We start from the raw sequence: 27,489 nt of genomic DNA on the forward strand, positions 1-27,489 counted from the left end.
CCCATGCTTTAGAGAGAATAGTAAAAAGTCCAGATTCCAAACATAATGCAGAGTAGGAAACACACCTGGGTACCCCAAAGATAGCCCTAAGAAATAGTGACTGAACCATTTCCATCTCTGGTGTTACTCCCTGGATCCAAAGTGGGACACCATAGAGTAACTGGGCTACAATCTTTGCTTGGAAAACTTGGAGGGCCATAGGCACATACTGGCCTCCTTCAGAATAGTAAAATCGCAAAAAAGCATTAAGGGTTTTACAGGCAATAGAGATAGAATACAATCTTTGGGATTTCCAGTTTAGATTATGTTGGAAATGTATACCAAGATATTTAAATTTGTAAACCTGCTCAATATTTTCCTTATTTATCGCCCACTTGTAAAATTTCCTAGCTTTAGTAAAGACCAGGACCTTAGATTTCTCAAAGTTAATAGATAAATTGTTATCGTTGCAGTATTGGGCAAAAGCTGTCAGCAATCTAAGCAGACCGAGTCGAGTCTGGGACAATAGCACCGCATCATCCGCGTACAGCAACACTGGCACACGAATGTCAGCCAATTTTGGGGCGTGTGAATTTATCTTTTCTAGGCACTGCGCTAAATCATTGATAAAAAGATTAAACAAGGTAGGGGCCAGAACACAACCCTGCCTGACCCCGCACTCCTCAAATGTAGTTATGGGTTACACACACCTCCAGAGTGACAATTAATATTTGTCCTCTTCTTTGGGCAAGTTATTTAAAACCAGGTGTTACAATAATCTGACTTCTGAATAGCAGTAAAAATTAAGAGCTTCTACCTAAGTCACACTTGCAATTTATGTAGGAAAAAAGTTACTTGCAAAAACCACGCCTATTTTATCTGTAGTAGGTCCATGTATACTTTCTGACGAATCTAAGAGTAATCAATATAGAATACTAATAACTTATTTTTCTTCTTTGGCCTTTTGTTCTCTCTGGTGGAAAGGGGAGCGGAGGGAGAGACTGCTACCAAGCCGGCTAAAATAAACCACTTCTATGCCCTCACTGCAACTGAAAAGGAAACATTGGACTTACTGTGAAGGATTCCTTTTCACAGTGCATGGAGGTCATCCTTAGGAAAGGGTTGTGGACCTGAGCATGCTCTGAAGACAGGGTTTGATTCGAACAACAGTAAACATCAGACTTCCTTCCTGTCAGAGAAGGTGCCAAAACTCCAGTTCTGGGACTTTTGTCACTTTGAAATTAGGTGGGAGAAAGAGAACTAGATTCCAGAAATAACAGAGTACAGTTAGTGAGAGCAAAAAACAGGAGGGGAAATATCCCATCTAATAATAATGTACCCCTGAGGTCATGGGTACTCAAAAGAAGGAAAACATTGTAGTGAGAAATAAGATCCACGGGAGGGTCAGCTGACCTCTGTACACTGTGAAAAAGAACCCTTAACAGTAAGTCTAATTCCACAGTGTAGAAGGTTATCCTTCAGAATGGGACGTACCACAGCTGAGGCCTATTGGGAGGGAGTGGATCAATGATGGACTTCGGAACAGTAGAGAGAGAGAGAGACCCGTATGGCTCAAAAATAACAAGATATAGTGGCTGTATAGACTTTTGACCCCAAGGACAACAGGTGCAAGGAAACAAAAAGGGAATCTGAATGTCTGAATCCATTAGCTCAGCAAATGTGGATGCACAGAACCCTGCGGACATCCAGAGTGTGCCACTTTTTCTTTCTTCTCTTCTCCTTGGGTGAAATGGCAGAAGACAAAAAGAGGTTAGAATGATATCCTATGAAAGGCAGAAAGTAGAAAGGTAGGGTCAGTTTTGAGGACTACCAAATCTGGTTAGAAGAGGCAGAGCTCTTTGTGGACCAAGAGAGGTCAGAGTTTGGAACCTCTACGAGCAGAGTTCATAGACACAAGGAAGAACAGTTTATAGGAAAGAATCTTTCCTATAAATAGGAAAGAGTTGCTGAGGGGTTCAAAAGGAACTAGGGTGAGTGCATTAAGAAGCTTGTGAAGGTTCCAGAAAGGGATCCTACACAGGTGAGGTGGAGCAATATTTGATGCGCCCAGAGGAATAGTCTAATGTGAGGATGAAGTGCTAGTGAACAACAAGAAGAGAGCTTTTATAACAGAAGAGATGTTTTAAGGTATTGGGTATGAGGCCTTGGTCAAGTCCTGCCTGTGGGAAGGCTAAGACTTCTGTCACGCCTGCAGAGGAATCATCAACATGTCTTCTCTGGCCCCAGCATAAAAATGCCACTCAGGCAGTCTGATAGAAGCAGTCGGTAGAAGGACGTAGAGATGCCAGAAAGGTATTTTGGCAGTATTAGCATAGCTGCAGTTAGATAATGTTGAGCACTCAACTTCAAATGAGTTGAAGTCGATCTTGATCTGAGTGAAGAACTTGTCCTTGTCGGAGTAGGTCTGATCAGCAAGGTAGACACAGTGGTGGCTGGTGTTTCCTGGGATGGGGGCGGCAGCTAGCAGGGCAAGTGATGGTTGGAGCCACAAGTAGTGAGAGGTGGAGTTAATTGTGGGTAGCTACGGAAGTGGAGCCAGGACTAGGCAGGTGCCTTAGCAATAAATGGTGAAGTATACATTTGTAGTTAATGTGTGGGATCAAAATACAAACAGAGGATTATTGCCCCTCAGAATGTTGGGGGGCAATATGCTAAATCATTGTAAACCGCTTAGAGAGCTTCCAGCTATAGAGCGGTATATAAATGTAAGTGCTATTGCTATTGCTATTGCTATAGTCATGTGCAGATTTGTATCTGACAAAGCAAGATCAAAACACAAGTGCGTGCGCACACAGACACCTGTATAAGCCACAAGTAAAGCACAGACCAGCTACAAAAGGCTGCTTCTGTGGAGAGTAAATGCATTCTGAAGTCAACAGGGCAGCTCTGTCTGCCTGGTTGTTTTTTTTTAAAGTATACTTCTACTACTACTACTACTCAAGAACAAATAGCCAGAGAGGTGCGGTGGTTAGCGTGCTGGACTAGACTGGGGAAATCCAAGTTCAAATCCCCATTCAGCCAGGAAACTCACTGAGTGACTCCAGGACAGTCACTTATCTCTCAGCATAACCTTCCTTATAGGGCTGTTGGGAGGATAAATGTAACCATGTGTACTTCTCTTGGCTTTTTGGAGGAAGCACAGGCTACATATGTAAAAGTCAAAGTCAATAAATCTATATAAGCCATAAGCAAAGCAGGGACCAGCTATAGAAGTGGAGAACAAAAGCTTTCTGAAGTTACAAGGGCAGCTCTGCATGCCTATTTCAAAAATGCATACATAAATAATAGAAAAATCAAAGTTTTTCCAATGACGCTTGCTACAGCTAGGAACCATCTCCTGTAACATAGAGGACACCATGGGGACATCCTCTCCTACTACATGCCTGCTGAACAGCTGGGTGTCACTCTCTACCCACCTTGAGTGCCCACCAGTTAGCCTAGGTGTCCATGCTAGCAAGCAACAAGTGTTTTTATCACTTCCTTAATCCTTGCTCAATGTTCCATAGCCTTCAGTGGACATATTAATGTGACAGATACTGGACACAATCCAGAGAAAAAGCTGGTTAGCTCTCTGCATAGCAAATGGATTTTTAAAATTATTTTCCTCCAACAGAATCAAATCCTTCTCTACACCACAACCACATGGAAAGCTACTTCTGCAATTATTTGAAAAGCAGTTCGGACTCAGAAATCCATGTATATGCCCTAAAAGAACTTTCTGGCTACTTATGCCGGTTTCTAATCTAATTAGTCCAGTCTTACAGTTTGCTGTTACTTCCAATATTTTATGGTATATCATAATACTTTGCATACAGATCAGAGAGCAAGGGAAAGAAGAGGTTGCATTAGAGTGGTGATACTCTTTAATTTAGCAGCGGGAGAGCAACTGGCCCTATCCATCCCCAGCACAGCATCTCTCCAGTGGCTGTTGCTGGTGCCTATCTTAGGTTTCTTTTTTAGATTGTCAGCCCTTTGGAGACAGGGAGCCACTTTATTTATTTATATCTATGTAAAGCACTTTGGGAAGTTTTTGTTGAAAAGCAGTATATAAACATTTGTCGTATTCTTATTCCTCCCCTCCAAACACAAACAAAGGAGCCAGCAAAAGATCAGACTTACCAACACCCAGCCAGCCTGCTCGCTCTCTAACCAAAATGGTGGCTGAGTTCTTCTGAGTAGCTAAAAGAAAAAGGACTTCCTTACCTTCTGGGCATTCTGATTGGCTGCCCAAGGAGTCAGTCAGCCTAGTCCCTCTCCTATTGGTTTATAGGATGGTCCTAGGACCACCTACTTTGCAAAAACAAAAGTGTGCGTGCTTATTGGCTCCTGCCTTAATATTAATATTTTTAAAGATCTGGAGATTTTCACTGGTTCTTTGGAGGTTGGTGCTACTGTCACCTACCTCACAACTCTTAAAGCAGCTGCAAGCAAGAGCAGAAGGAACAACAGAGGGAGGCAGTATGCAGACAAAATGGAGGCAGACACAACATGGCCGACTGAGAAATTTAAGGTAAGCACTGCCTACTTTGCCCATAGATAAGATCTGCCCCTGGGTAGATACCATGGAGGAAGAATGGAGAGGGTGACAGGTCTGAGAACCACAGCCTCCAGGGCCAGTGAGGGGCAACTGGAATGAGATCAATTTGCTCTAGGTGTAACTTTCTGGTCAGGAAAGCATAAAGGAAACCTGTAGGCTGGATGACTCTCAAGGCATCTGCGCCTTCCACTTGGGTAGACAGGCACCTGGTGAAGAAGCATGGTAACAGGTGGTTTGATGGAGATGCGAAGAGATCTACCATGGGGAGACCTAGGGGTCGAGTGATGTCATGGAAGACTTCCAGGTGAAGGCTCCATTCAGTTGGTTCTACTGTTTGCTGGCTGAGTCAGTCGGTTTGGAGGTTGGTACTACCACATAGATGTTCTGTGGTAGGGGTGTGCACCGGACCGCGGACCTGCGGCTCGGCACTGGGGTGGGGGGGTCCATTAAGGGCGGGGGGGGGCTTTACTCACCCCTCCCGCGCTTTGCTGCTTCGGCGCCATAATTACTTTAAAAAATGCGCCGCAGAATCATTTGCCGCTCCGGGGCTCCTTGACTTCAAAATCGGGCGGCATGATACTTCCCTGCCGCCCCCAAAGCCCCCTCAAGCCATTTGAGCTCTTTAAATCTCGCCCCGGACCGAGTGCTAAAGCGCTCGGGCGGGCGGCGGGGAGATGTCCGTCCGTCCGCCCGCCCCCTTCCCTGCCTTCTGCGAAGTGCAGGGAGCCTTCTGCGGAAGTATCCTGCCGCCCGATTTTGAAGTCAAGGAGCCCCGGAGCGGCAAATGATTCTGCGGCGCATTTTTTAAAGTAATTATGGCGCCGAAGCAGCAAAGCGCGGGAGGGGTGAGTAAAGCCCCCCCCCGCCCTTAATGGACCCCCCCACCCTAACCCTCCCGAACTAAAACCACCCCTTGTCCGGACCGGTTCGGAGGCCAGTAGAATGGCCTCCGAACCGATCCGTGCACACTACTATTCTGTGGTGATGGAGGCTAGGTGAAGCTTGGCCCAACTGAAGAGGTGATCGAATGCTGTCATCAGGAAGAAGGATCTGATGCTTCCCTGATGACAGGTGCCTCCCTGATGACAGATGTGCATGTGAACTAGTACATGGCAGTAAAGGATGAGAAGAAGGAACTGTAGTAGTGCTAGATGCACCACTCAGATCTCAAGTCAGTTGATGCTCATTCTAGTGAGGATCACCTGCCCTACATGAATTGAGTGCTGCAGTGTGTTCCCCAGACAAGAGGACTGGCATCCATAGTGATGACTATCATGATTGGGTCCTTAAGGGAGAGGCCCTTGAACAGTGTGGAGGAGAGCCACCATGCAAGAGATTAGAGAAGGAATGAGGATACGTGGACTAGCTTGTGTGAGCTGGTCATGATGAGGACTCTGAAAGGGAAAAGTAAGCCTTGCAGAGGCTGAGAATGCCACCTAGTCCAAGGAGTGCACTCCAGACAGGAAATCATATAGTGCAGGATCTGTGATAGAAACATGAGATCCACAGTGGGTCCGTGAAGTAGGGGTCTGATGAGCTGATGTGGTTTCTCCTGTTGACCCAGAGAGAGGAGTTGGTTGCACTGGCAGTGCTGAAATAAGCTCTCAGTTGTAGAAGAGTTAGGGATGGTATGAGGCGGGTTCTTCACTCGGCTGACAAAGTTTTGGTTGTCTAATAGTATCAGGCATACATCCAGTGTCCCTTGATGAAAAGAGGGAGAGCGAAGGAGTCATCCAAGAAAGGATGGATATGGAGAACTTGGATTTTCAGATGTGCCACAAGTGCCACAATGACTTTGGTGAATACTTGTGAGGCTGAGGAAGAGCTGAAGAGTAGAGGCCTGTGCTGAAAATGTTTTCACTTTTAACAGAACCATAGGAATTGCCCATGGTCTGGAAGATAGGAATACGGAGGTAGGCCACTGTGAGGTCCAGAGAAGCTAGGAAGCTGTCTGGTTTGATTGCCTCTTTGATCGTCTTGAGAGATTCCATCCTCAACTTTCTCTTCCTGATGAACTGTTTGAGGCACTTAGGTCAAGGATTGCTCTCCATGAACTGTCATCCTTTGGGATCAAAAATACACACCTTGACATGTTTCAATTGAGGGTACTGATTCTATGGCATGAATCTGTAGGAGGTGAAGAATGGCCTGAGTCATCCTGAGATGTGTGTCTGGATTTCTGGATACTAGGAACACCATGAAATGGTTGGAAGAAAAGCATTTTAAGTCTAGGGAGTATCTGTGAGTAATAGTGTTTAGCACCTATTGGTCTTGGGTGGAATAGGTCCAAATGTGTTGGAGGCTGACCCCTACTAATTGATAGTCATAGCTTTTGGGAGGATTGGTTAGCAGGGGTAGAGAGTTGGCATGAGATCCAAAGTCTCACAGGCCTCTGTTTCTGAAATACCACTGGCTACATCACATTGGTTTTGAGGAGTTATTATTTCTAGATTTGGCAAAGGTTCTAGCAGAATGAAAGGAACGCTATAGAAGTCTCTGCTGTTTGTGTAGGTCCTTGCAAGTAGAAGGCATGGCCTTCTTTTTGTAACAGGTTTATATAAGAACAGGGTCAAGGGATTCTACAAAGAGCTTTGGTCTTGTGAAAGGGGTAGAGATGACCCCTTTCACTTAGAATCCACATTACAGTGTTTTAGCCATAAAGCTCTATGAACTGTCACGCCAGATGCCTGGGCTCTGGAGAGGTAGTGAATGTATTCCAGACTGGAATCAGCTATGAAGGTCACAGCTTTGGCTATTTTATTAAGACCCAGTCTTAATTTGGGGTGTCCTGGGGGGAACTTCCTTCAGAAGTTCCTTGGTCCAAAGTAGAGAACCCCTGGGAAAAATATAATTCACTGTGGCTGCTTTGAGCACCATGACTGATGCATCATGGGATTTTCCCAATAAGGTGTCACCCTTTCTTTCCTTAGGAGCTTTGAGTTGTCAATTCCCATCTTTATTCATGAGCACTACAGAGCAATTGTGCCACAGGGGCATCAACAAGAGACACTGCCAATTGGGTCGTAACATTCTTTGATAAGCTATAGAACTTTTTGGAGTGAGTGCAGGAGCAGAGGGAGAGGGGTTGGGGCAGCCACGCCTTTAATAACGCTCTTGATTTTAGCTAGCAGGACTTCAGAGTCTTCTGGTGCAAAGAGAGGGTGGAGAGAGAAGCTTGCTGTGCTGTGTTTTTCTCTGACTTCCCCCTGTCCTTTATGGTGGTGGTGTGGACTTCATTGAACAAAAAAAAAGTTAGAAAAGCACCTCTGGGTATTGGCCTGGAGAGAAAAGGGAGAGATCTCTTGTGCTCAGGAGAGCCACTCAGAGAAGCAGTAGCTTCTCTCTCCCCCGTCCCGGTTCTCTCTCACTCTTTTGAATAGCCAGGGAGAGAGGAACAAAGCAGCCCTTTTTATCCAGAGGGAATATAATCTTTCTTAGGGCCATCCAGGTATGTTGCAAGTATTGCCCCTGGGTGGGGCAGATGGCCCAGGAGTTTCAGAAGGAGCCGGTTGTCGAGGAGGGTTTGCCAACAGTTGAGACAAGCTCTCTGGCCAGTTAGATAAATATCGTTGGGCAGACCTCCATCCCTGGGAAGATGGTTGGGAGGTGCAATGGGAAGAGATGACAAGGAAAGGGGGGTATAGTCCCTGGTAAGGGGACTTTACTCACAATTTGTGATGGAAAAGTGTTGGGCGCAGGGCGATCCGGTTGGTTTCAATGTTCCAACAAGCAAAGGAAAAAAGGCCTAATTTGCCAAATTAACAAACTGAAAAAAACATTTTTCTCTTTTAGAAAAAGAAGCAAAATGACTTCTATCCCATCTGAGTGATCTAAGGGAGGGAAGTAGGTGGAAAACCTTTCAGAAGTGGAGGAAAAGACAGCTCTTTTGGAAACCTGTAGTCAGAGCAAAGGCAGGACCAGAACTGGGGTTCAGAAAAAAAGTGTGATCTTAACTGCAATTCAAATAAAGTCCCGTCTTCAGAGCATGCTCAAGTCCACAACCCTTTCCTAAGGATGACCTCCTATACTGTGGAAAATGAGCTCTTAGCTCTCCCTGGAGTTTATCTCCTGTTCTTGCATAATCTTCACTTGCTTAAAATGGTCCAACTAATAGCCAAATGACAGACCAGGTACAAGGCTGCTTCCTTCCCCTGCAAAGGCAGATAGAGAACTGACCCTCAGAGGGAAATGCCCCCTGCCAAAAGCCAGTCTTCAAAAATTTGCCTTTTGGGTCAGAGCCTGGATCCCCGACTACTGACGAGGGAAAATTTCTTTATGAAGTTGCAGCCCCCACAAGGCCTTCAATCTTTGCTGATGCTACATACCTGGTGCAGAGCTGGAAGCAGAATGCTCTACTGTCTCTTGGGTTCCTTCGATGTTCTCTTTGTTCTCTGCTTGTTTCTTCAAGGTCCTGGTCTTGGAAGGAAGCATGGGTAATCGGGGCAAATACGGGACTATGGATGAAGAAGATGCTGTCCTTCCAAGTTCTTCTGCCACTTCTGTAAGAAACATCAGGGGAATAGTTGGAACAGAAAGCAGCATGGGAAAAGGAAAGCAGATCTGGGTGCTAACAAGAGGCACTGGACAAGGGTAGGGGGGAAGAAACATCACTGAGAGATTCAGTGAAACTATGAAACTATATTTAAAAAAATGACACTATATTTAAAGGACCAGCTTTTTCCAGCAATCTGGAGAAAAGCATCCCAACATATTTCCACATACTAGAAAGTTCATTGAGAGAATCTGCTTATTTCAGATTAAGAGTATTTCATAAGTAAGCGTCTCTATTTTGGCAACAAGGAAACAAGAATATTTGTTACCTTCAGAGATGCTGGAATCATGGAACATCGTTTCAAAGGCTTGGTGAGTCTCTGCAAATGAAGGCCTGTCTAGGGGATTCCACTTCCAGCCTACAGCATCGCAGAAACAGAAGAGTGATTATCCCCACATTGTTTGAAGGCAGAACCCTGTATGTACCACCATTAAGTATTTAAACTAATTATTAGAGAGGAAGAAATGCTTCCGCCATAACTTTTCATTGGCAATATTGTAAACATGTCATCCTTTGCATTCTTAACAGGCCATGGGATAAACAAATATAGAAGAGCATGGGAATTGTCTTGCTAGGTGAGACCAAGGGTCTATCTAGTCCAGCATCCAATGTCCTACAGTAGGCAGCCAGAAGCCTACAAGCAGGGCGTGAGGGCAACAGCCCTCCCCTCCTACTTGCCCTGAGCAATTAGTATTCAGAGTAATACTAATTAATGTGAATACGAATTGCTCAAGTTAGGTGCCATTTGGCCATCATGGCAAACAAGTGCTGATAGACGTCTCCTCCATTTGTTTATTCCATTTTTAAAGTCATCTCAGCTGGCGTTCAGCACAACACCTTGGGGCAATAAATGCCCCCAGTATACTGTAAAGCAAATGTGTCAAGTATCTTGAACCTACTATCAACTTCATTACTTTTTTATGCAGAGTATTAGAACAGAGGGAGGAAACATTCCTTTCCCACTATTATTCATTCATAATTCCGTTGGTCATCTGAACTAAAGAGTCCAAATGATTTAGCTTTTTCTTGTAAGGAAGGTTATCCTACCCCAGCTATTTTATACATTCACATGACTCTGAACAGAATTCAGTGTCTATGAACCATTCAGTCCATGTTGTTAACTCCTAACAAATATATCAATGGGTAATCAGTTTTCTGGATAGAAACTGGTTGCCTGTCAACAGGCTTATCACCACCTACATGGCAGAAGAAAAAGCACTATATATCAGGGAAATTATAAATGCTACCAATTCAATATAACAAACTAGCAGGGGCTTGTGTCTCTTATTGCAAGTTCTCTTGTTATTTGTGCTGTAAACTGCCCAGACATGCAAGTTTGGGGTGGTGTACAAATTTAATCAATTTAAATTTAATAACCTGCAATTTGATTTCACTTCCAAAAGTAAAAATGAGAACACAATACTCACATGCTCTCATGAGTTCATAGACTTTTGGGGGGCAACCTTCAGGCTGTTCCATCCGATAACCTTTCTCCAACAGATCATAAACCTGAGACAGATCAATGCCAGGATAGGGCGACATCCCATAGGTGGCAATTTCCCACAACAACACTCCAAAGGCTGCAAGTGAAAGGACATGATTTTAAGACTGGCCCTTTGTCATTGTCTGCACACCATTATTTCCTAAATTGTGGCTGGACACAGCTTGATGGAAATATTTGACTACCAGTTATAAAGGAAAAGAAAAACAGGAAGTTAAGAAAAGTCTGAAGGTTCAGGCTTGTTTTTTATTTTGATTGGTAAACAAACTCAATAGGAATATATGTTCTTAAGTTTGCTTTCTAATAGAACCAAAGGCAAAAGATCATAACAGGCATGGCCAAGTAGTGGCCTGCAATCTGTCTCACAAAGCAACTGCCCCCCAGTGGCTTTACCAAACTTTAATCAAGATGGAACAAAAGGTCTTCCCACTCCAAAGAAAAAACAAATTGTTTTCAAAAGTCGTAAGGGACGAGAGGCACTCCGCACTGCAAGATTATACTTCTTGGGTTTTATATGCAATACTCCAACTATATCTGAGTGCCTGTGCTTCATAACTGTGAAGCTCTTACCTCTAGATGGCGCTAGCTGCATTGTGCAGTCTAAACACCTACCAGATGCTCAGTTTGTGAGGCAAAATACATTCCTAGTCTCAAGCTGCCTTCTGGAGACTAGAAAGGAAAGGAAAGATTCTGTATGGAGTCAATGTTGACTCCTGGCAACCACAGAGCCATGTGGTTTCTTTGGTAGAATACAGGAGTGGTTTGCCATTGCCTTCCTCCTGCGCGATATGAGATGATGCTTTTTGCTGTTGTCACTGAAGTGAGCATCCGCTGCCAGCATTTTCCTATATTGCTGCTGCCCGATATATAAAGGTAAAGTTGTGCCGTTGAGTCAGTGTTGACTCCTGGCAACCACAGAGCCATGTGGTTCTCTTTGGTAGAATACAGAAGGGATTTACCATTGACATCCCCCACGCAGTATGAGATGATGCCTCTGAGCTGATGCCTGATATAGACATATAGTATGTCTGGGAAACATACCAGCAGAGATTCGAACCAGCAACCTCTTGCTCTCAAGGCAAGTTACTTCCCTGCTGCACCATTAGGTGGCTTGCTGCCCGATATAGGTGACTACAAATATATATATATTTACTAGGCACAGTCTGGGAAGCACACCCGTGGGGATTCAAACTAACAGCCTCTTGCTCCCTAGACAAGCTTCCCTGCTGTGCCACTGCAGCTGATTCTGGAGATTAGAGCTTTCCCCTAAAATATAGAAGTTGGCCAATCCTGCTTCATAGCCCAGGAGGACAACATATAAACAGGAACTCTGAACTTAAGAAAGTTTCTCCCTTCTTACCCCAAACATCCGATTTGATTGAGAATGTGTTGTAGGCCAGACTTTCAGGTGCTGTCCATTTGATAGGAAACTTTGCTCCAGCATGAGCTGTGTATGTGTCTCCAGTCATCAGTCTACTTAAGCCAAAATCAGCCACCTTCACCACATGATTTTCTCCAACCAAACAATTGCGAGCTGCAAGATCCCTGCATGGACAAATATATTTGTAGCATTACAACCAATGGTGCCATCAAGATTCACCTTAAACAACTCATCCCTGATAATTACATGGAATCTTTTGCTGATATTATAATTCAACATTGGCTGCCAATAGGTGTGTTGGCAAGTCTTTATGCTCTGTGGCTGCATAGATATATTTGGGGACATGCAGTGCTTCAGAGTTTAGAAGACACAGCTATGATGCCAGACATGGTCTATTCAAAACTGGAAGGATGTTTGACTTTGTGGCAAGTCATCAAAATTTGTATATGAATTATATTAATTTATTTTGGGTCAGAATCCAGGTGGTACAGAATGTGGTGCTGTGCCTATATTTATACAATATTGTTTTATAATCCTTTCCCCCCGTTTGGCCTATGGCTGCAATAAAATAACTATAATCTTTTTTGCCTCTTGTCCATCATTATCTCTAAAGCAGCTTAACAAAACTGTACCTTTAAGAAGCAACATTTTATGCTTATAGCAAACCTTGTGTCAACAAAGAACATTGTCACCTTTCACACAGAAAGTCGCATTGTAACCATGATAAGCAAGGATGCTGAGGTTTATTACCTCCTAGTTTCTACAGCCAGAAACACAGCCTCCACTGACCACAGTAAATATTTTAACTACACTATTTTCTTGAGCAGACATATTGTTTGATCAAAGAGACCAGCCCTTGGAGCTTAGCTGCCACAGTTCTTGTCTCTGGCACAAGCCGAGCGGAGCAATTTTAATGAGACATAAGAGTCCATCACAATACAAGAACATAGCTATCTAAAAGAGGATACATTCATTCAGAATACATTTATCTTCTCTAAAGGAGTCTCTCAAAACTTAAATTGCCAAATATAGCCAGGAGAGAACTGCACTAAAAAAAAACCCCACAAACACACAACATCTGGTCACAAACACATACAAGTCCATTCATGAGGGGAGGAGGGAGAGGAGGATAACAGGGCCATGTCTTATTTCCAATAGAAAATAATATACATCATGGATGTTGCCCCCAAGCAAATGCAGTTGCTGCACTCTGCGTAAGTTGAGGTGAATTTGATTGATTTTACTTTAGTATACCACCAATAGCAATAGCACTTACATTTATATACCGCTTTATAGCTGGAGCTCTCTAAGCAGTTTACAATGATTTAGCATATTGCCCCCAACATTCTGGGTACTCATTTTACCGACCTCGGAAGGATGGAAGGCTGAGTCAACCTTGAGCCTGGTCAGGATCGAACTTGTAACCTTCTGGTTACAGGGCGGCAGTTTTACCACTGCGCCACCAGGGGCTCTCCAGTGAGGGAAAGGCATGGCATGGAGATTGAAGAGTGTGTGATCACAATGGACACTAACGAAACAGGTGGCTGTGCCGGTGTGTGTGTGTGTGTGTGTGTGTGTGTGTGTGTGTGTGTTACTCTGCAGCATTGCTTTCCTGACTTTTCTTTATACACATTTTCAAGCTTCTCTCTCAGAAACCAAACTTGCTTCCCCCCTCAACTAAGACACTAAGCTAAGAGCTCAAGATGTCAAATTCTAAATTTAAGGATTGTGCAGAAAATCCATAGAATATATTTTGCTTTGTCTAGAGAGAAGTGTTGGTGCAAGCCTGCTCAGCTAAGGAGGCAATAGCACTGAGATTTAATCAAATGCAGAAACCTTGCAATCGCTCTAGTTAAAAATTTATTTGTAAACCCCATTTAAGTTTTTCACTTTAAGGGTAATGAACCCACCCCCCTACTGACCCTCCCTTCTACAGACGTCGTTGTATTCTGCTAACCTGTGGATGAAATTCTTCTTCTCCAAATACTCCATAGCAGAAGATATCTGAGTGGCCATGTACAGCAGGACAACAGCAGTCACCTCTTCCCGATTGCACTCCCGCAGGTAGTCCAACAGATTCCCGTATGGCATGTATTCTGTCACTATGTAAAAGGGAGGCTCCAGAGTGCACACACCTGGCAAGAGGAAAGCAGTGCCTGGTAAGATTTAAGCCTCCCCACCCCAAATACAATCCCCAACCTGAGGTTCCTCAAAATGCTGACATTGCAAGCATCATTAAGGTCAAGTGGGGGAAATGCTCACGTTCCCGAGAAGATAAGAGTCCCATTGGTTCCCTTCTCCTATTTCCACAGTGTCACAGGGAAGGATTCTCATACAGGCACCATTCACACTGAGATGTGCACAAGCACCACAATGTCAGGACAACGAAGGGAAATGGGAAAAGAATATTACATAAGTGGCTCTAGGCTTGATAGGTGGGTAGACACAAGAGGTTTTGTCTGGAAACAAAACCTTCAGTCAAAGAAGTGGAAAGGATAGTATGCCAGTCACAGCTTTCCTCCTCAGAGGCCCTGAAATGATCCCAGCTCAGGAATGGGTGGGTGGGAAAGAAGCTTCTGCCAGTTCCTTCCTTCCCTTTACAGCAGTGGTTCTTAACATGGGGTCTGCCAGATGCCGCTAAGCTACAACTCCCAGTATCCCCAGCCATAATAAATTGTGGCTGGGGATGCTGGGTATTGTAGTTCAGCAACATCTGGCGGGGCCCGCATTAAGAATGCTGCTTTAGAAGCATGCTCATCATTTTTGTCCACAATACCTGTGGTACTCCTGGCTGTGACAAGGTTAGGCCCAATGCGATTCACTAAATCCCAACATCATGCAACTACAGAATTTCATGAAACAGATGTATCTTTTGCTACAGAAATAAAACTGATATCCAGCTCAACAACTAGTTCAGTTTATAAGAAAAGGCCCAGATTAAGAGCAACACTTACTTAATATAAAAATATATATTTTAGAATATTTCAAAAGGTTTCAGATATATTCTCAATCGTAACAGCCCTGCAAGGGAGGCCAGCTCTCTCTCCATACTGAGAGAGAATAGAGGCTTGCCCTAGATTGTTCTGGACAGAGTTAATGGCAAGTGAGAATTCAATGGAAGTGTCCTGGTTCACAACTCATTCCCTTAGCCACCATACAACAGTAGTTTCCACATTCATGTAACAGAGGAAAAAAACTGAGCTTGAGGCAAACAGGGAAAAGGTCACACAAAGAGGCAGATCATTGCTCACTGGCAGAACACATGCCCCAAGTTTCAATCCCTGGCAGCTCCAATTAAGATTTCAAGCAGTAGAACTAGGAAAGAGCCACTGTCAAATCAGAAGACACAAGATTGGACAATCAGGACCACTGGTCTGACTCAGGCAGCTTCCAGTATTCAGAAGATTTTGTACTTCCCTGGATCTTTACTCTGCAAGGAACTGCATGATATTTCTGAACTGGGAAAGCCACTATGGTCATGTGGACAGTACTGGACTTTGGCTGGAAAGAGATGAGCACTTGGCTGCCCCAGATCACCCACAATAGCTTGGCTCAAATTCTCCATCCATAAAGCAGGAGCACTGGTGACCTGTCTTGTGGCTCGATCATGGCATGCTAGAGCATAAAGTGCTTTGCAAATGTAACAACTATACAAACAATTTAAAAACTGCAGCTCCAGAATGGACCATTGTGTCTCAATGGAGACAAAATGCCTTTGCCCAGCAATGGAATGCATCATACAAGCTGTGCCCTTAGTGTCCATTTCATGAGGGGTGCAGTATTGGTTGAAGTCACTGAAGTTCTTTGCATTCCCAACATTTTTTGTCCTTTTGCTCTACTCTGACCTAACAGTACAAATTCCGAGGACAGTGACAGACATTAACATACACTAATGAAGGCGTAGAACTTAATGTATCAAAACACCAAGAAGCATTCTGACTATGTAGCAGCAATCACATGATGCATGCCAACATTAAAAAGAACAGAACAGAACAAGAAAAAAACAAAGCTGCCAAGCTCATTCCATTTGTGCCTTGTTTCAATAAGGCTTTGTGCTTCACTCAAAACAGCCTCTTTCAGTGATTAAATGCTATTGCTATACTTTGTTGGAATTAGGGCAGGTTTGCTCAAAAAAGGTCTTGGGAAAGCTCCCAGAAACATCCAGAACACTCTGAACTTCTCCATGAAAATCAAGAACATTCACTCCTCTGACTCTAAGCTCTCAACGCAACCCAGGAAAATAAGAGTTCTCCCTATTGGTTCCCAACGCAGCCCATGTGGCCACCACCCAGGCACTTGTTGGTGCACATATGCACAAAGATTAGACTGCACTTCTGTCCTCCATAGCAACTACTTGACCTTCCTTAGGAGGCCTAAGTTGACAAACCAGACTTGTAATAGTTTGATAGCGGTCCTCCGGCAAGAAGGTCCGTCCCACATTGGTGTCCAACACTGCCCCTAAGTAAGATATGGAGGACACTGGGGTCAGATGAGATTTTTTCCAGTTTATCTGGATCCTCAAGTCCTTGAGGAGGTATAACATATACTTTATCTGTGAAAGTAACTCTTCTTTGTCTCGCGATGTTAGGAGCCAGTCGTTGAGAGTTGGGTATATCTTCTGGCCTTTCGTTCTGAGATGTGCCACTACCACCGCCATGCATTTGGTGAATACACGAGGGGCCGTGCAGAGTCCGAAGGGCAGGACTTGGTATTGGTAGACTGAGGTGCCTACAGTAAATCTTAGGTACTTCTAGTAGGAAGGGTGGATTCCTATACGAAAATAAGCATCTTTTAGATCTAACATCACAAGCCAGCGCTCCTGAAAGAGAAGTGGTAGGTTGTCTTGTACCGTTGTCATCCGATACTTTTTCACTTGTACAAACTTGTTGAGACGTCTCAGGTCCATTACTGGCCGGAGTCCACCATCCTTCTTCGGGACTTGGAAGTAGCGGGAGTAGAACCCCTCCCACCGGTGGGCCCATCGCACCCGGGCTATTGCTTTCTTTTGTAGGAGTTCTTGTGCTTCTTGCAGCAAGGCAGGAGTTGCCTTGGTGAAACGTAGGCCCCGAAATTGTGGTCGAGTCTTGAACTCTATCGCATAGCCTGACGTGACAATCTTCAAGACCCAGCGATCTGATGTTATGTGGCGCCATGCTTGCGCATGACTTGCCAATCTGGTGGTGGTGTTGGCTATTGGAGTCAGCACATGGATGTTGTAGGCCGACAATGTCTCCTCCCAGCTGATGTGTGGGGTCAGAAGAAACAGCTGAACAGATGTTTGGGTGTGCGATGGGCTGTCCTGAATCTCAAAGACGCTGTTTGTTGCCCTCTCCCTGTTTGTTGCGTTGGGCAGAGGGGTATTTGTTCTTTTGTTGTGTGGTCCACTTTGAAAAGGGTTGACAGGTTTTACGGTAGTCCTTTCTTTCCTGTGGTCTATAGCTCGTACGGAGACGATAGAAATTTCTCTGTTTCACCATATATGATGTAGAGGCAGAGGAAGTTGAGGTGAAAGTTTTCGTGGTGAACTTGGATTTTTTCATCTTTTTCATAGTTGCATCGGTCTCTTCAGATAATAAACCTTTGCCATCAAAAGGCAAACCTTCAATCTTATCCTTCATATCTTGTTGTAAAGAGGCCGAGTGTAGCCAAGCGTGACGTCTTAAAGTGATTGCTGCTGTAATTGATCAAGATTCTGACTCAGCCAGGTGTTTAGCTGTGCTTGGCTGTTGACAGGTCAGATCCCCTGCCCTTTGCAGAGTCTTCCTGAACTGGGCCTTCAGTTGGTCGAGTGAGAGCGTGCCCAGGTCCTTTTCTAGGTTTTCCCAAAGGCAGTAACTATATTTTGCCATACAGGCCGAATAATTGGCCACTTTAACCGTGAGGCAAGAAGTTGAATACAATTTTCTGCCTAATATGTCCAGTTTCCTGCCTTATTTGTCAGCGGGTGTAGTATGTCGTCTTCCAGAACGCAAAGTGGTAGCTTAGTCAATAACTAAAGAGCTGGGTATTGGGTGCTTAAAAAGGTATGTGTTGTTCTGCTCTTGTACTCAGTATAAACCTTCTAGTCTTTTAGATGTCGGAGTGGAAGTGTGAGGAACTGCCCATGCACTTTGAGCAGCATTTGAAATAATTAGCAGGAGAGGCAGGGCGACTGGTTGGGCCGATTGTTGGGCCATGAAATTATATACTGGGTCATCAATTGTTTTAACTTGAGAGGCCAAGTCCAGGCCTAGGACTGCAGCCATGTTTTTGGCATGGAGATGATAAGCTTTCAGCTCTTCCATTGGGGAGACATGTGAAGGTGTAGCCACATCCAGCGAGTGATCTGCCTCCACGGTTTCGACGTCAGATTCAAAATCTGAGGACCCATGGTGACTGTCCTCTGTCTCATGCAGCGATGGAGAGTGTGGCTCTGGCGGTATGGGTGTTACCAGCTGATACTGCTTTGGAAGACAGCTGTAGCACAGAAGTTTGTGTATGTGTCGTAGACAATGGCACTCGAGTCTGCGTCGCGATGGACAAATGCTGTAATGCCACTCCAGTCTGCGTAGCAATGGAAGAATGTTGTTTCAGGTTCGGGGCAGAAGGTGCATCACCTGCTGAGAGATTACGAATTAGTAATGCATTTACGTGCCAAACCTTGCTTTCACCAAAATCATGGTCCAAGCCGGGAGATGATGTGCCAGGCAAAGCCCTTTCATTTGATGGAGAAACCGCATGGCTAAATCCACAGGTGTGTCATGGTGTAGGAGTAGTAAGCTGGGTTGCAGTTAGTACTTGTGACCACGGGTTCGGGAGGAGCTTCCTCTTCTGAGCGTGGAAAACCTTTAAAGGTAGATGGTGAGGTAGTATTGGATTCCAGCATGTTCAGAAGAGACTGAGCTGTGCCTGGATCCAATTGTGCTCCCTCATTATCGGATAGATCCTCATGTTCAAGGGCGAATGTCATAGGAGCCCTAAAGCAAGGGGTGACCGTAGATATAAAGGCCGGTGTGTTCAAGGTCAATGCCTGCTGAATATCTCCGAATGTTGAAGGGGACTTGATCGGCTTCGGTGCCGGCATCAAATCCCTTCCTGCTGGTATTGAGAATGTCGATGTCGATGGTAGCGCGTCAGGTATCACTGGTTCAGCCAACCGCATTGTATTGGAAAGTTCTCTCGATGCCGTCCCAATCGATATCGAAGTCAACGTCTTCGGTCTCGATTCCATGTCGGTCGGTGTCGAAGGCTTTGACATGGAGGGTGATTGTATCAATGCCAACTATGTCGGTGTCGAACGTTTCGATACAGAAGATCTCTTCTTCTTCGATGCTGGGCGCAACAGTGTTGACGGCTTCAATCCAGAGGATAATTGTTACGACGTCGGACGTGCTGGCGTCGATGGCTTCGATGCAGAGACAAACAGTACATCTTGGGCCGAGCTGGGTGAGGGGGTAGAGCCCAATGTCGACAGCTTTCTGGCCCTTTTGGCGGGATCAGCCGCGGCGGCCATTTTATCCCCCTGCCTTTTCAAGGCGTGTGGGGGTCTTTCGGTGGGCTTTGAGGTTTCAGACTGGGTAGCAACCAGGTCCCTCGAGCCATGAGAACAATGAGGTGACTTAGAAGTTGAAGGGGCAGTCAAAACATCATCGTACAGTGAAGCCCTTAAGCACAGTTAAAGGGCAGTCCATAGTTAGATATCCGTAGAAAGACAGTAGAATTTGAATAGAATAGCTAAGGAACCAGAACGAGAAGCCATAGAAATCGGTGTACCAATCTCCATGGGGGTCGCAAAAGAACTGAGGTGCCTGCACTTCCTCCTGCCTTAAACAGCCACATGGTCACGTGGGGCGGGGCGCAGGCGCCTTAAAGGAGCTGTGGAACTCGACACCGAGAGGCTTCCGCACAGGCGCAGAACCCATTCTAATGGATTCAACAGATCACACCCCAGATATAAGAGTTCCCCCTATTGGTTCCCAACGCAGCCCATGTGGCCACCACCCAGGCACTTGTTGGTGCACATATGCACAAAGATTAGACTGCACTTCTGTTCTCCATAGCAACTACTTGACCTTCCTTAGGAGGCCTGTCTTACACTGACAACAACACTTTGAATACACTTTTTCCAGCATATAACGAAGTATGTTTCTGGATAGAGGAAGCCAGCTTTGTCCCACGTTACATTTCTGAAAAAGAAATCTGTATATTTCTGCATTAATATTCCTATCCTAAGCATATTTTTCTCTGAAGCAAGTCCCATGGTTTGGCTACTAGTCTAGTGGCTATTGGCCACCTCTAGCCTCAGTGGCAAGATACCCGTTGCAGGGGAGCAAAACCAGGAGAGAGAATACCAATTGCAGGGGAGCAAAACCAGGAGAGAAGGCCTCTTGCCTCATCTCTTGCCAGAGGCATCTGTGTGAAACAGGGTGCTTAACTAGATAGGCCTTCGGCCTGATCCAGCAGGGCTGTTCATATGTTCTTATGATGAAGATAACTTTCAAAGAAGAATGTTTAAAACTGTAGCCTTATTTAAAATTCCAATTTATGATTCAACAACTGGGAAGTGGGCAGAGAAAAGAAACTACTGACACCAATCTTTAGTATAACCAAGGCACTCCAGTTGTCTAAAGGGGGGAAAGCCACATTTACCAAAGAACCTGTGTGGATAGTGCAAATCAAAATTCCCAGCATAAAATTAAAATTCACCACAGTCTAGTCACAAGTTCCTAGCTTCCATAAATACTTAAAATTACATTGTGTGCTAGAGAGGCTAGTTTAATCAGGGAACCCAGGCACTTGCCTCAGCACAGCTGTGTTGTGGTGTAGGAACTCTGGCAATTTTTTTTCATAAGCAAGATGAACATCAAATTCAGAGCTGCAGAGCAAGTGGAAGTATCAAACTTCAGGGACATATTTTTGGGAAGCACAAGCAATTATGGGGCAAGAGAGTATTCAGAAATAATCCCTCCTCTTCTTGCACACATGGAAGCATTCCCAGTACAACCCTTAGTTTGGATGTAGATCACTGTGGCAGGTCAGGATACTCACCTAATAACTGCACCAAATTTGGATGCTTGATTTCCTTCATAACAGAAGCTTCTTTCAAGAATTCCTCCACCTCCATGGTATCTTCCTGAAAGTATAACACGAGACTCTTAATAACCAAGAACAATTTAAGACCGGGGAGACCTGAGTTCAAATCCCCATTCAGCCATGATTCTTGCTGGGTGACTGTGGGCCAGTCACTTCTCTCTCAGCCTAACCTACTTCACAGGGTTGTTGTGAGGAGGAACTTCAGTATGTAGTACACCGCTCTAGGTTCCTTGCAGGAAGAGCGGGATATAAAATGTATAATAATAATAATAATAATAATAATAATAAAATAAATTAGCAGAACTTAATAGGAACTTGTTACAGGACTGGGAACCAACAGCATACTGAACACAAGAATTCTGGGAAATGTAGAAGGGAGCTTATCCCAGTTGCATCCAGGCAGAGAACCTCAAACAATTACAATCTGTCCTTCGCAAGCTGCCAATACGAAGAATCCAAGAGTGGTTTTTTTGCAGTCACAATTTTTGAGGTTCATGACATCAGTAGGGAGCATGCGTTTCAGAACTAACAGCATACTGGAAGCCACTACTATTAAACTGTTACATTTCACCAAGACTGCACTAGGTACAATACATAGGTGACCTAGTAAAGAGTAACAACATGCCTTTACAACACACCTTGAGTGTTTTCACAGCAACTGTGAGGTTGTATTTCTTCCACACCCCAACATACACTTCACCATACTGTCCTCCTCCAAGCTTGTGCTTCATGGTGATGTCCGTTCGTTCCATCTCCCACTTGTCATGGATGGGGGATACGCCATAGACTGTGGGTTTATTGCACTTTGGTGCTGGGTAGTGCAAGGTTGTCACCAGGCCATCAGCTACTGTCGAGTGATGGTGAACTAGCTCTGCCAATGTGCTGAAGCGGCTTTCTGCTGTCACATACACCTGTGAAGGAGGGACCAAGAGCCTGTGTAAGCTTGGCAAAAGCAGAGGCGTGAAAGCGCGCCGGGGGAGGGGGGACAGGGACTGAGGAAAATATTTGTTTCGGAGGACTAAAATGGAAACATTTGGAGTTCTGAGTAACACAAGAGAAAGAGCTACAAAATATTCTTTCAGACTAGTGAGTACAATATTATAGAAGTAATATCTTAATCTAAGGTTGTTACAAGCAATTTCTGTAATTTCCAGGTCAATAAAATCATGCATGGTGTGAAGAGAGAGAAGTTTTTCTCCTCCTCTCATAACACTAGAGCTCATAACACTAAGGCGGGGGGTGGGGGATCCCATGAAAATGATGGCCAGGAAATTTAGGACCAACAAAAGGAAGTACTTTTTCCACACAGCACATAATTAACCTTTGAAATTCTCTGCCTGGGGATGTGGTATAAGGCCACTAGCTTGGATAGCTTTAAAAGAGGTTTAGACAAATTCATGGAGAACAGATCTATCAATAGCTACTAGTCTGAGGGCTACAGACTACCTCCAGCCTCAGAGGCAAGATGCCTAAATACCAGTTGCAGCGGTGCAACAGCAGGAGAGAGGGCATGCCCTCAGCTCTTGCCTGTAGGCCTCCCAGAGGCATCTGGTGGGCCGCTGTGCGAAACAGGATGCTGGACTAGATGGGCCTTGAGCCTGATCCAACAGGGCTGTTCTTAATTTGCATTGCTGCACAATTCTTAGATTTATTTATTTATTATGTATTTGTTATTAAAACTTTTATAGATCTAAGATGGATACTACATTTGTCTGGATTACCAAACAAACCAAAATTCTTAGGATCTTAATGTTGGAAAATTACTTTCAAATGTTGAACACAGCATCCCAAAAAATGAGAAAATTCATGACAAGGTGTACAATCTGGGAGTCTGCCAAGCATATCACTTCTGAAATATGGCAGCAAGGCCTTTGTATAACACAGTCTCAGACTCTTACTTCTCACTTGCCTCAGATTCCACCATCAGCTCCATCAAGTGAAAAACTGATGACTGACTGACTGACTGTGTGTGTGTGTATGGAGTGGTGCTGTCAAGGACAGACAATGGTAGACAGTGTTAAGGCAGGACCTTATATCCTTATATTCAATGTAGTAGTAATAATAATAAATAATACACTGTTAGCCACCCCATAACAAATTGTTCTCTGGGTGGCTCACAACTCAGCCTTAAAACATCAAGTAAAAACACATAACACCAAAAAATGGTGCTTGGGGGGTGGGGGGTGGAATACAAAATACAATACAAAATTTAAAAACTTTTTAAAAATAAAATTTAAAAATCAAAAATTTAAAGGCCTGAATGAACAAAAAGATCTTTATAGCAACTAAAAAACAAAGTAATGAAGCCAGGCAAACCTCACTGGGGAGGCTATTGTATAAATGGGGTGCAACCACTGAAAAGGCCCTCTCCCTAGTAGTCACCTGCCTCACCTTGTTTGGCAGGGGCACCCGAAGGAGGGCCTCCAAAAAAGATCTTAAGGTCCAGGTTGGGACATATGGGGCAAGGTGCTCTCTCAGGTAACCTGGCCCCAAGCCATTTAGGGTTTTAAAGGTTAAAACCAGCACTCTGAATTGGGCCCAGAAATGGAGTGGGAGCCAGTGCAGCTGACAAAGCACTGGCATAATATGATCAGAACATTCAGTCCCAGTTAATAAACTTGCACCCCTATTTTGTACCAGCTGCAGTTTCCAGACCATTTTCAAAGGCAGCCCCACATACAATGCAGTGCAGTAATCTAAGTGAGAGGTTACCAGAGCATGAGTAACTCTGGTCAAGCTATCTCTATCCAGGTGAGTTGCAGTTGATGTATCAACCGAAGCTGATAAAAGGCGCTCTGAGCCATCTAGCTTGGTGCCATAGCAGCTGACTAAAAAGGCCCTGCATCTGTTACGAAAACAGGCATAGAAGTAATTGAATAGGACACAAATGTACCATTCCTCATCATCATTTGCAGGAAGCTGAAAAGCCTACTTGCTAGAGCGGGAAGAATTTTATCATCATTTATCAATATAAAAAATTACATACAAAGAAGAGGACCACACCAGAGGCCCATCATCTCCTCAATCACTACACAACTGGTCATGAAATTTATGTGAGGAAATGCTTCTCATCTAGGTAGAGTAGGAATGGCAAATTGGTGGCCCATGGGTTGATGCAGCCTGCAGAAGGTCATCAGGTTTGCTGCACGGGGATGTTGAGGGTGCAGGCCATACTCTCAGTATTGTTTCCACCACTTTCAAGCAACTTTCCATCCAAGTTCAGCTGAGTAATGGTTACATTGGAAAGAAGAAATAATGTATGGGTGCTGGGCAACTGCATAATATCCCCTATTATTTCCTGGATAACAGGAGGCATTAGGAGATTCCTGACAGCTTTCCAAACAGCAACACATAGTATTTTCACTTCTCCTATCAACTTAAAACCATACTGATCTTAGCTGGCATTAATGTCTGGAAAAGCTTATATATATGGCTGCCACTTCCATGACTTAACAGGAACATCACCTCCAACCCCTACATCCTTAGCCTTGGTGGTGCTGTCACATGGAGAGGAGGGTCAGGGGAGAAGGCCCATCAACTCAGCACTGCTAGATGACAGTCTGGAATTCAACAGCCAATCTAGCTGGCTATTGACCAGAACGTCAGCTTTTGGTTAGGAGCAGATTAGTCGGTTATCAACAAGGGCAGAGGGGAGTTACAAAACAGTGCTGTAAGAGTGCAGCACTGTACAAAACCGTGCATTTGCTCAACACAAAATGATACTAGCATTTTCAGAATCCCCTTCATCCTAAACAACACATGGTATGACAGTTGGGTAATGCAACTAGAACATTTGCATGCTTCACTTGGATTTACCTTGCCATCCGCGGTGGTATTGATCCTGTAGTGGTAAACACGTCCCTCGTACCTGAGTGAGATAGACAGTTGCCCTGGGCTGCTCTCACTTTCCCGAACAAGGAAGCTGCCATTAATGAGGCTGCTCAGCAGATACTCCGCTGCACTGCGTGACACTGGTCCGTGATACCAGGAATGCTTCTCCAGGCTGTTCACTGGGGTGATGTAGTTACTCGGCACCCATCCCTGCCCATTCTTAGAACGTACCTCACTCCATTCACCATTCTGATTGTAACCCAGTACTCGTAGCTTCTCACCTAAAGCAGGTGGGGACAATTCCAAATAGGTAAAGTGAGATTTATTTAATACTTTTAACCTGTCCTATTCAAAATGGCTCAGAGAAGGCAATCATATTGTTAAAAACAAATGGTTCTAGTAAGAACTAATCAGCCTACTTCTTTCACTGTCTCTACAACTAGACTAAATTTGGTTCAAATTGCAGTCCATAAGTTAGATCTCTTGTACCTCAAATGTTCATGCATCTGCCATCTTGGATCAGAGTGGATGACATAATTACAAACACCACCATTGAGGTGTCCCTGTGTGTCACTCACTACAACTGTACCAAATTTGGTTCAAATCGGTTAGACAGTACTCAAGTTAGCCTGCTTGCGCCTCAGATGTTCATGTGGCCGCCAACTTCAATTGGAGTGGATGACATCATCACACACCATGCCATTAGGGCATTCCTATGTGTCCCTACAGCTGTAGTAAATTTGGTTCAAATCAGTTAGGCAGTTCACAAATTAGCCTACTTGCGCCTCAAACGTTAATGCATCTGTCATCTTGGATCGGGGTAGATGACATCATCACAAACTACGTTGTTGAAGTGTTCCTATTTGCTCCTACAACTGTACCTGATTTGGTTCATATTGGTCCAGGCGTTGCGAAGTTGATGGGGACAGGGGGACGGACACATGGACTGACACATACACAGAATGCCGGGTGATCTTAGAAGCCTACTGGAAAATAGGCTAATAAAAATACTGTACTGCACAATTAAAACACTGAAGTCACATTTTAAAATATAATCACTGAATGTCCCTTACTTAGCCCAGCCTAAATGACTTGCCCAAATAAGCAGAGCTTAAAAATGTTGAGGCTCAGGTACAACTCGGGGGAGATAAAATTTCCCCATATGCTCCTAGTGTTCGAACATGTCACACACAAGAGATGCCCGATGGATTAGTCTCAACTGACATGAGGAACCACAGCAGAACATTGACAGTTATACATAGACAATCGCTGCAGCATTTTTGTTTTCTCTTGCCACTTCCATTAAGAGACACAACACATGTTGTGCACCAACAGCCCAGTAGCAAAATAGACAGGAAGCCTGTCATAGCAGAGTGTCTCTGCTGTAATAAAAAGAAGGTAGTGGTGGTGGAGGTAGAAACAGTTGACACATCAAAAGTCACATGTTCTCCCTGTCTCTGCCTGCTTGAAGCACCTGGCATTCTCTGAAAACCAGACACCTGTGCTGACAAAGCAGTGGGAAAGAATCCTTAAGAGCAACTCTGTCAATGGCTAAGGCCATCCAATTGCCCAAAGCAAACAGCAGTCAAGATAGGTGACGAAATGCTCTATGGAGGACTTCTGGAATCCAGTAACTTCCCTAAGTCTCTGAGAGGTGACCAACCCAACTAGTTCTCCACCCTGACAATGGCACCTAAGCACATAGCCTTGTGCCTTCATGGAGCAATGACAGGAACATGACAATAAACATTTTCTCGGCAGCCCTATAACTGTCATCTGTTTCTCCTTAGGAAAGCCATATTGGAGTAATTATTTCAGCAGTTAAAAAGAAAGCTTTATTTCATAGAACTATGAATATACTATGAGACTACTCAATAATTTAAAGCATTATTCAAACTGAATGCAGTTAATTTGGTTTCACCCAGTTTAAAGAAACGGAAAAAATCCAAGGCTCAAGAATTCCAAAGTAACTAAACACAAAAGACCCACCCACCCACAAAGTCTTCATACAATCAAGATGTGCACAGTCCATATTGTGCTATGGGACTTTCCTCTTGGACTATCCCACACATAGCCTTCATGCACACAACAGCCACTGTGCAGCACCTTGCTTCCTCAATCTCCACAATAGCCATGCTGTACTACTGCCGCCTCCGCCAAGCCCCTCAGTCCCCAGAACAAGACCTCCCCTCTACTATTCACATGCAGACACAAAACAGAGAGCACAGTCAGGTTTACCTTTGGTGATGCTGAGTGTGTTGTCACCACTTGCTACAAAATCGTAAAGTGCAACAAAAAGATTGGGATCACTCTCAGTGGCTCCAAGCAGGTTCTCCTTAGAGCTCCACCTGATGGCTTCATTCAGTGCCTGGGGTTCAGTGTCACAACCATAGGGGCGGTGCAGAGCCTCTGGGGAGAAAGAAAAAAAGGGGGAAGATACTGTTTAGCTTCTGTATAATTTAAAATTCCAAACCTGATGCCACACTGAATCTGGTCCTCCTGAACAACAGGGGCAACTGTTGAGCTGTGCAAAAGAAAACAAAAACTGTAAGTATCTGTTGATAACCAATAGCAGGGAGAGCCCTCAGACCCTTTTTGGTCTTTGAGACAAGAGA

At 44.4% G+C, this 27,489-nt stretch overlaps 1 protein-coding gene across 2 annotated transcripts in view; it reads right to left on the reverse strand.

Annotated features, from left to right (window-relative positions):
• Window positions 1-27,489, reverse strand: part of ABL2 (ABL proto-oncogene 2, non-receptor tyrosine kinase) — a 90,678-nt gene that overhangs the window by 10,356 nt on the left and 52,833 nt on the right. For both annotated transcript variants that reach the window (XM_053244103.1, XM_053244104.1), the window contains exons 2-10: window positions 27,113-27,283; window positions 24,860-25,155; window positions 21,682-21,954; window positions 20,999-21,083; window positions 13,929-14,106; window positions 11,951-12,135; window positions 10,517-10,669; window positions 9,358-9,447; window positions 8,863-9,036 (exon numbers count right to left, since the gene is read on the reverse strand). In XM_053244103.1, coding sequence (XP_053100078.1) covers window positions 8,863-9,036; window positions 9,358-9,447; window positions 10,517-10,669; window positions 11,951-12,135; window positions 13,929-14,106; window positions 20,999-21,083; window positions 21,682-21,954; window positions 24,860-25,155; window positions 27,113-27,283 — 1,605 coding nt within the window. The remainder of the gene's footprint in view (window positions 1-8,862; window positions 9,037-9,357; window positions 9,448-10,516; window positions 10,670-11,950; window positions 12,136-13,928; window positions 14,107-20,998; window positions 21,084-21,681; window positions 21,955-24,859; window positions 25,156-27,112; window positions 27,284-27,489) is intronic.

This window comes from Hemicordylus capensis, chromosome 4, assembly GCF_027244095.1.
Source record: "Hemicordylus capensis ecotype Gifberg chromosome 4, rHemCap1.1.pri, whole genome shotgun sequence".
Taxonomy (NCBI): Eukaryota; Metazoa; Chordata; class Lepidosauria; order Squamata; family Cordylidae; genus Hemicordylus; species Hemicordylus capensis.